The 10,233-nt window shown below is 40.7% G+C and overlaps 1 protein-coding gene across 3 annotated transcripts in view; it reads left to right on the forward strand.

Moving 5' to 3' along the window:
- SOX13 (SRY-box transcription factor 13) overlaps window positions 1–6,966 on the forward strand; it is a 76,310-nt gene extending 69,344 nt beyond the window's left edge. For 2 of the 3 annotated variants that reach the window (XM_060773006.2, XM_060773007.2), the window contains exons 13-14: window positions 945–1,161; window positions 2,097–6,966. In XM_060773006.2, coding sequence (XP_060628989.2) covers window positions 945–1,161; window positions 2,097–2,376 — 497 coding nt within the window. In that variant the 3' untranslated portion in view covers window positions 2,377–6,966. The remainder of the gene's footprint in view (window positions 1–944; window positions 1,162–2,096) is intronic. The other variant, XM_060773008.2, reaches the window with a different exon arrangement.
- Window positions 6,967–10,233: the final 3,267 nt, after the last annotated feature.

Below are 10,233 nucleotides of genomic sequence, written 5' to 3' on the forward strand. Positions count from 1 at the left end.
ACTCACTGTGAATCCCATATCTAAAGAAATCTACCCTTAAACTACCTTAGTAAATTCCCATTGCAGCTACTTTAAAGTCAGCATTTGTCTTTCTTGCCAAATAATAAAATGCCAACCTCCATTTTTGGCAAATTCTTCATTATTTCCTCCCTGGATACTGTTAGACAGCTTGGTCATTTGAATATAGTCTAATAACCTTTCTTTCCAGTCCTTTTTAGATAGTTCTTTTTCACCTTTCCAAGCTTTTGCTATTGTTAATCTGGCTTCAACAAAGCTATATTGACAAATTTCTTCATCCCTTTTACTAATTCTCTTTGTAAATATTCCTAGAAGGAACATTTCTGGGTTTTCTTAACCTTAGTAATAATTTTGTTTGTTTCCTTAATCACATTTTTCCAAAAGTCTTGTATCATCCTACAATCCACCAAACGTGGAAAAATGACCTTTCTCCATAGTTTGATTCCATTCATTACACTGATACAACAAAAGTGTCCCAGATGTGTTGCTGCCACACATCTTACTTTATCAAACCACATCTACTCCCTGTTCAAAATCCTTTGCATTTCCTCAGTGCTGCTGCAGGTTTTCTTATTGGTATGTTGCATCTGGTCCCTCACCAGCATCATAGATGGAACCAGATAATTAGGAATGAGTAATTACTGCCTGTCATGTCCTAAGGATTTTTTTTTAAAAAAAACGCTTAAAGGATGTCCCAAGATCTGCAAATTATTTAACCTGAATTTCTCATTTCAGATTAAATATATCAGTTGTCAGTTCACATCCCTTTAGTTTTGTGTTCTTCTGATCTCCTTCCTATGGAGTCCTTTTCTGTTCTCCATTAATAAGCACTGTTTTCACCTGCTCTAATGCTCATGTGGACTATATGCCTGGAGTTCAAAGTAAATGACAGCTAGATTTCTCTCACCTTTTGCTCTTCTTGACAGGCTCCCGGTGGAAATCAATGTCAAACCAGGAGAAGCAGCCCTACTATGAGGAACAAGCCCGGCTCAGCCGCCAGCACCTGGAGAAATACCCCAACTACAAATATAAGCCTCGCCCCAAACGCACTTGCATTGTGGAAGGAAAGCGGCTTCGTGTTGGCGAATACAAGGCACTGATGAGGAACCGGCGGCAAGACGCCAGGCAGGGCTACCTGATTGCGTGAGGCTCCCGCGACCCTTTGCTCCAGTCGCTCCCAAGAGCAGTCCTCAGAATCAGGAGCTTCCTGTGGCTGAAGTCAGCTCTTGAGAAGATCATTTTTGGACTACAACTCCCAGAATCCCTAGCTGGATTGTAGTACCATAATTTGGTCTACAGTTCTCAGAGTTGTAGACCAAAAAGTAACTTTCCCAAATACTTAGAATATGCACCTGATTTAGGAAGGCAACATAGTACATCCTGTGTAGGGCTCCCATTTAGTTTAGCAGGACAATGTTCCTGATTCATGTGGTGAATTGCTGGTTTTACTGGCCCATATAAAGGCTTTTTGCTAGTATGTGCACCCATATTCTTAAAAATGTTATCTCAGAGGATTTTAACTGTAAGCATATTCAAACCTCACTAACTTTGAAAGAATTGTATTTGATTAAATATTTTGTCACATCACACCATCTTCCTCAGCCCTTTATAGAGGACAGATATCCTTGAAAACCATCTTGTTATAAGTGTGTAATGGAGGATACTAGGGAGTGAAGGGTCCAAAACAGGCATTCTGCCACCCTTCCTAAAATTTTCCTTCAGTCCCTACATTTCTAGCATTGCAGTAACTTAAAACTTCAGTTTTGAAAATGTAGAAATATCATTTAGGCATATATCAAGAAAAATGTCAAGCAAACTATGCAGACATAGCAAAAATAAAAGTTCTATGTATGAATGAATTTCAGTGTTTCACTCTCTGCAATTCTAGAAATTTGGGAAATGAAGGAAAATATAATTGTGGGCAGAATTCCTATTTGGAGGTACAATGTCCTCATTTTGTCACTCCCCATAGCTGTACCCCAGTGACATATGTGGTGGAAGGAGAAACATGATGGATGCAGGGAGAGATTTACTAAAAGGAAGCCACATCTCTTATTGTGTGTATCTTTTTTTCCTAGGCCCCAGGGCAGTCAGATGCCACCTTCTGCTTCAGATCTCATGTACCAGCGGTCAGTTGGGCTTCAGCTAGCCCCACCTCTTATGGATCACTACTTGCCTCGTGGCATGGAGCCGGACATGCCTGTTATCGTCAACACACGTAGTCTAAAGCCAGAGGAAGGAGATGGGATTGAGGACAGTCATTCAGTGCCTGATGGGGAGATGTACCATTATAGCGAAGATGAGGATTCAGAAGGGGAAGACAAGAGTGACAGCGAGTTGGTGGTTCTCACAGACTGAACTGATGAACTTTGGCTGAGTGGGGTGATATATCTGGGAGTGGAGGGGGACTTCATCAGCTTCTTCCTCTCTTTCCAACTCATATAACTGGATGGACAATACTGGATGGATGGTCTGATTAAGAAAAATGAGAGGCCATGATCTTCTGTCACTGAGAAAGACAGAACCCCAACCATGATGGTTGTATCAATCTAATATTAGGTCAGGGGCCATAACTCAGTGTTAGAGTATCTGTTTTGCATGCAGAAAATCCCAGGTTCAGTTCCCAATGCCATTAGTGATCTATCCTGAGAGCCCCTTACAGCCAGAGTAGATAACACTGGATTAGAAGGACCAATGGTTGTATTCAGTATAGGGCAGCTTTATGTATGTTAACTGTGAGAATCCCGCAGCCCTTCATATGTTGTTAATCCGCAGTTTCAAGCATTCCTCTGGCTGGTTGCCTAGATTTGTTGGAAATTGTAGTACAACAATAGTTGGAAAGTCACATAGTTCCCTCCCCTGCGTTATGTTTAATGTGGAGACAGATTTACAAGAAGAATTGGCTCCATGCTCATGACATTTGCAGGGCTTCTTGCTAATTCATCGTCTTTTAGAAAGGATATTGGATTTGCCCCACGATGTATACACTGGAAGAGTGATACATTAATGATTGAGAATGTTTTAATGCAGTTGGCACTGAAACTTCTCTTTCCATGCTAAGAAACAGAGTTCTTGCCTTTCATCTTGAGGCACAGGGCTCTCTCAAACCTGCTTTCAAGTTAAATGAGGGGGTGGGGGAGCAATTGTATGGTGACATCAAGAAGGAAGGATGAAATTCAGCACAACAGGTCCAGAAGTGATTCTCTAGTAAACCACCATCTTTTTGAGTAATGCAAATGTCCTTTGTGTTTTCAGGAGTGAGATCATAACTGGCAAAGTCCATTCCTTTCAGTTGCAATAGCATTTGTCCTCCTTGTAGTACTCATTTATGATGGAGAAATCTTGCCACAAAACTCTAGTGATAAGGTTTCCTAGGGTTGCCTTAGGTTGAAAATGACTTGAAGGCACATAGTAACAATTGCAAAGAAGCAGGTGTTCAGTGGTTGAGCAGTTCTTGGTTGGAACCTATTACTGCACTGGGCCAATTCATTCCACTGATGTAGGTGGTGTCATGAAGAAAAAGGCTGTGGTTACAAGGAAGGAAGGCTTTGGATAAATAGATTGCTTGGAACTGACAGATTTCGTCTACCTTCCCTCGCCGCTGCGGTGTTATTTGCATGTTAGGTGCCATCAAGGCAATTTGAACTTATGTTGATCCTATCAGCGTTTTCTTGACATTCTTTGTTCACTGGATGCTGGGCATTGCCTTCCTCTAAACTGAGAGAGTAGTGGTTGTCCAAGATCTCTCAGTGGGATTCTATAGCCAAATAGAGGTTTGAACCTTGCTCTATCATAGTCCTAACCCAAGATTCAAATCACTGTCCCACTCAGACTCTAATAATTTCTATAAGAACCTGACAAAAGTATAATGCACAAGCATTAAGATTCCAGCCCTTGTGTCCATTGCTCATGCGCCTGTGCTCTTTCTCTTTCCCCCTCTCAGTCTCTACTCACTCCCAGCCACCTTTTCTTGACACTGGTGTCCATCCAGCTGAGCAGAACCCTTTACCTGTTTCACATCCTGGACAGCTGTTCCAGCTTATAGTAACCCCACACAGTTGCCACTCTCTGCTGACTTCTCTTTTCACTTTGCTTTTTAAAAAAACCAAATGTTTGGGCGGAACACTTGTTCCGGATGTCAACCAGTTCTACTTGTTCCTACTTCCCCTCCCTTTCCAACTTTACTTTGTCCTGTGTTTGTTTCTCTCTACTCCCACTGGTCCTGCCAGTAAATTCCCATGGAGCCATTTTTAGCTCTGGACTTGAATGAATAACAAATGAGGTCTCAAAGGGGCCCCTTTATATCCTTGGCAGTCTTGGCCCTGCTTTTAAATTGAGCCACTGCCTATTCTCCCTCCTGTACTTCTTGCCTGCCAGTTCTCGGTATGCACAGCAGGAGAGGAGGCCTCCTCGGCAGCATCAGAGCAGCCTAACTAGGTTCCTTAGGGACAAAACTTGAAACCTCTGGGAATGTATAAGAAATGAGAATTTAATTGGATTAATCTGATTATTAGAATAACAGTAGGGCTCTCAATAATTGAAAATCCACACACAGCCCACTTCAAAAGATGTTGATGCTCATATCCACAACACGTCATTTGCTCTCTTATTATACATGGATTCTTTCACACATTGCTAGAAACACACAATAATCTAAAAACATACTACAAAATACACATATTAAAATATAAAAGTAAAGTTTAAGGTTTCCCCTGACATTAAGTCTGACTCTGGAAGGTGGTGCTTATCTCAATTTCTAAGCGGAAGAGCCAGCATTGTCCATAGACACCTCCAAGATCATGTGGCCAGCATGACTGCATGGAGCGCCTTTACCTTCCTGCAGAAGCAGTACCTATAGATCTACTCCCATTTGCATATTTTCAAACTGCTAGGTTGGCAGAAACTGGGATTAACAGCGGGATCTCACCCTGCTCTCCGAATTTGAACCTGCAACCCTTTGGTCAGCAAGTTCAGCAGCTCAGCAGTTTAATTTGTTGTCCCACCAGGTGGCCTGTATTAAAACATATTTCTACAAAATACATATTAAAATTACCAGAACAAAGATTAAATATAAAACACAAGTTTAAAATTCATGATGAAAACTGGCTATGTCGATTCTACTTTATGATGCTACTTTAACTGCTTTTGATGCATTCTGTGGAATCCCAGGTTTTGTAGTTTTGGAAAAACACTAGACTTCTCTGGCTGAGAATTCTAAACATCAGATCTCAGAATCCAGTGACATGTTGCTGTTAAAGCAGAAATAAAAGTGAGGTAGTGCAAAATGATGTAATGCAAAAGAGTGCTTGGTTGACTGTGTAGGATACTCTTTGGTTTGTTTTACCAGCTCCTGCTCCTTTTGTGACATTGGCTGATGTAAATTAGCTGAACCAGGGAAACAGAAAGGGGTTCAGGATCTTTTAGTAGATTTTTGTGTGATTTATGGTGGATTGGTGAAGGTTTCTGATGCATAAAAATGAGAACACCTAAACTACTGAAATGATTAAATGATTAGGGTATCCAGGAGTGGGTTTCCAGTAAAAACCAAAAGTTCAGTTCAGTTCAGGCACTGGTAAGAGTTATCTGTTCTCAGAGATTTCTTAATCTTTCATTCTGAGTGCACTTCACACTTGGGTTGAATAAACTCTTTTTTAAAGGAATGTCTGAAAAGTCCAACATTTGTCCTATAGCCCCAGGGCCAGTAAGGAGTACTGGGGATTCGGAGGGGTCTGTCTCTTAAAATTATATATAAACAAAAGTGTGTGTGTGTTTGTGTTTGCAATTGCGTATGACCTTTCCCTATATTTTTATCTTCTAATCGTCATATTTGGATGATGGTCTTCAACATTTTGTGCATTTCTATTGGCCTTTGACTGTATTCTAGTGAATACCAGTGCACTATATATGAACATGCTTTAAAATCTCAAAATGGAAAGCTTTTGCTCTCTACTGGCAGAAGCTGGAATGGCATCAAGGCAGCTAAATTGGTAGAGGGCCTAGGTTTACTCTCTTCTATTCCCACAATAAATCTTCTCTTTGGACGGGGTGGTAGTTTCCTTCCTTATTTTTGGAGGGAGAAAAAGATCTACTAATATTCCACATGAAAGAAGGTTGCCTTTATATGCTATTTTAAATTTCAGGCCATTCCTATGTTATGGTATCTTATTCCAAGTGAACTAAAGTGGAACTGGAAGAGATAGATGTAAGTAGAAGTGGTTTTTTCCCAAGACTCACCTCCATTTCACTTTTAATAGGAAGGAAAGATATTTTCAAGAAATATTCCCTAGTCGTTTCAGAAAAGTTCCTCTTTGGGTAAATGATAGTTTGGGGATTCTAAGAATGGAGCTCCAAAAATTAAAGCAACCTTTCAAAGCTCTGGTCTGATGCTAGTAGGAGGAACTAATCTTAGTGTTATCTAGGAAAAGGCTGATGGTCTGTTCTCTTAAGAACAATACATTTGTTGTCTGAGTTCTCAACTCTGTGGTCTGATTTTTTGTTGTTATCTTGTCACCATTCCTGGGAACTTGGTTAGCTGCTTTGGCTCCCCTGACTAGCTTGGGAAAGAGTCACATTTATTCCTCTCATCCCTATTATTTATTTGTCTCATTTTCATCAAAGACAACTTTGCTAAAAAGATGGGGTTGCAAGCGACTCATGGATACAATGAGTTTGTTCCTCTCTTGGGCAGAGGCATCTTGGGAATGGGTTAGACTTTGCCCATTCTTGTTATTATAGACTTGCTCATTCCCTCACTATCCCACCCTGGTGTGCTTTGGCAACTGGTTGCCGTTTCATTTTGTCTCTTCCCCCAACTCTAAAATGCCTGTACATATAGATAGAGCTTTATTTTGTTATTAAGATTAGTAACTTAACCTGTATATTTCAACGTACATGTTTATAGTAAGTTTTTGTTTTCTTGGTACAATAAAAAGAATGTTTTGGAGCAGAGACCCCCAAGGCCTCATCCCTATTATTTGAAAATGCTTTTCTCCCACAGCTGACTGCTGGTGACGTCTAACAATTTTCAAAATTCAAGAATTGTGTTGGAAAAAACAAAGCTTTATCTGGAAATGATAGAGCTGCCTAAATGCTGTAGGTTTGAGCCCTACAGCCCCTCCAAGGGCATATTCATATTGAAACCCTATATTCAGTGGGACTTACTCTGAGGCAAGTGTGTATACCATTGCAACCTGACAAGTCTTGTTCAATAGTAAGTGTGTTTAGGATTAGGAGCCAGTTCAATCAGGGTAATTTATTTTCCTCCATCTGCACAATAACTTCCCATGAACTTCACGAGGCATACTCAGGGCATTAAAATGTTTGAAATCTCAAATTATACTTTTATACAAATGTGCCCACATGCAAATATTTGGATGGATGGAGTTCAAGAAAAGGATTAAAGGAAATTTTCATTTAGTTGGAGAGAAGGATGTCTCCCTCCTTCCACCCCCTCCCAAACACAAAAAAACCCTTCCCCATCAGCAACTTCTCTGGTTAAACCATGCACTTACAATGAGCACCAGGATTCTTGAAAGTGTTTTCTGATTTGCTATTTCCAGCTTCAGCTCTTTTGTGAGGGTGACAGGCGATGGTCTCATGATTCCAGAGTGTAGCAGCGGGCAGGGAAGATCGCAAAGGTTGCTGATGCTGAGCAGCCTCTTTATTTAGTACCATACTCTCTTCCCAGTCATAGTGCTTCTAGTCTTTTCCCTCTTGCTGCAATAGCATACCACAGAATCCCCAGTTCTCATGATGCTGAAATCTCCCTATTTGATAGGACCAATGCAAGTTGGGATTCTAGATGTGCTACTTTATATAACCACCTTCATTGTAACCTCCCTTCCCCTATCCTCACAGCAGCATCTGCAGGAGGAATAGGGATCTGTTCTCCTGTTGATCTGGACACCGAATATTGATGTTCTCTCTCCATTCCCTCCACCCATCTCTGACTAAACAGTCAGAAGCAGAATCCTTATCACAATTCCTCCTCACATGAGAGGCAGCTTCCAAGAAAGAGTCGGGAAGGTCAGTCTGCTGCATCCCGATGTACAAAGCAGAACCTATTGCTTGCAGTGGTGCTTGCCCACAATCCCTATGTATTCTCTACACTATTGTGGATGTAAATATCCTGAACATGAATATGTTGTGAATGCATAACCCTGTGTTACACATTTATAACTGCAATTATAAATTCCATCCATAATATTTAACCCGGGGCCTGAAGTGAGTTTGCAACACTGAAGGCCAGAAGCTGCCTTTCTTTTGTCAGAAATTGCAACCCAATCTGTAAAACATAACAGTTACTTCCAGCAAAGATAATATGCCAGAAAAGGTTAGCTTTGTCCTCTTAAAGCATTAGTTCATAGCTTATGACATATATTGTGGTGTGAGAAAGATGAAATGTGATCAAAGTGACAAGACTTGCATTCTAGTATGTTCTGGCAAACCACTGATGAAGATAGCCGCACAGAGATGATTTTTTAATACAGTAAGGAGTGGAAGAGAGGATTTCTGGAGTCTCTTCTTGTCAGCAGTATGATCTAGGAGTTGTGATGAAAGTTTCCTCTTAGCTATCCCAGAACTAGCCACTTCAAGTCCAGAGAGAAAAATCATACAATCATGAGTGGCTGGCAGAAGTTAGATTGGTTAATGACTACTGATGATTTTATTCCAGTGTAAATAGTTTAGGCATTGCATAAAGAAGTACCCAACACTAATCATTTTGCTGGCTTATGGTGCAGTTTGGAGTCCCACCAGTTCCTCAAACAAATCAGTTGGCTCTTAGTGTACCATACTTCAATCTCAAAGCTGGAGAAAAGGAACAGCCTTGAAACAAGTTTCTTTCACTATGTAATAGGATTTTGGGCTAAATGATCATGCTTATAGCCACTCATGGCTTGAAATGTTAAAAGTGACTCAGCATTCATTATCTTCCTCATTTTTTCATTATTGGAAATGATGTGTGTGTATGATCCCTGAGAATTGGTAAGAATAAAATAAAACCAGAAAAATCCTGTTAAAATATCTTGGGGAAAATCCTTGAAAAAAATAACATTGAAATAGTTAACAAAGTGACACTGTTATAAGCAAATATGGGGCATATTTGTCTGCTCTTTTCTTTAGAGCCTCAATCTAATGTATGTCTAGACTAACTCATGAGTTCTAGCTTTCTCTTTAAAAAAAAGCTTTGTTCAGGATCTTAAATATTCCTTTTAGCCTCAAAGTCTGTTATTTATTCTATCCATATATCAAGAAAGCACTTGTAACTGTTTTGTTGAAAAACCTACATTAACTGTTTGTCCATTATTTTGAGAACAGGAACAAATGCAATCACATAGTTAACTTTGCCGTGATGTGCATGATATACAAAACTATTAGATGCTTAGAGAAAAGTCATGTATCTCCTTTTTAAAAATTACATTGGCTTTATAGTGCGTAGGCTTGTGCAATCCAGGTAACCTTGACCTGTTTCGTGTCCCAGCTTTTGGTGGGGGTCCCAACCCATTTTTGGGAGTCCCCTGAAATTGGGAGGGCAGACATCTGTTTTTGCTCAGGGGTACCAAAATATCCATTTTCTGTTGGCCCATTATGTGTGTGTGTGTAGGCTTCCCAGGCTCCCCTTCCCATCATTTTAGGCATTTAAGCTGTTTCTACTCTAGAGGAGAGGTGCTCAGCTGTAAGCAGGTGCATGTTTAAGGAGGCTTCTTACTATCTGCTTCTCTATTCTGGAAGAGAGACACTCAGTTATAGGCAGGCATGTACGTACGCTTTCTGGGCCTGCATGCACACCCACACTCTTCCCAAGGCAAGCTCTATTTTTTACTCTAGAGGAAGCGCTGGGCTGCAGGCAGGCATGCACCCTTTCTGGGCCTGTACACCACACATGCACTCTTTCCAAGGCAAGGAGGCAAGTTCTGTTTTTTACTCTAGAGGAGGCGCTTGGCTGCAGGCAGGTGTAAACACTTTCTGAGCCTGCACGCCACACACCTAGCAAAGCACGTTTCTTCACTGTGTCATCTTGACTAAAGTTCCCTTTTGACCAATCTTCAAGACCTGGCTGTTTATGTTACAACTGTGTGGGAAGGACACACATTCAATAGCCAAGAGGCCTTGTTTTTATATAGTCTAGACAGGCTTTTAAACTGCAGTGATGTCACATTTGCCATCTTTGCACACTACACCCAAATGAACCACATGCAGTACAATACAAAGAAG

The sequence above is a fragment of the Anolis sagrei genome, chromosome 4 (assembly GCF_037176765.1).
Source record: "Anolis sagrei isolate rAnoSag1 chromosome 4, rAnoSag1.mat, whole genome shotgun sequence".
In the NCBI taxonomy this organism is placed as follows: Eukaryota; Metazoa; Chordata; class Lepidosauria; order Squamata; family Dactyloidae; genus Anolis; species Anolis sagrei.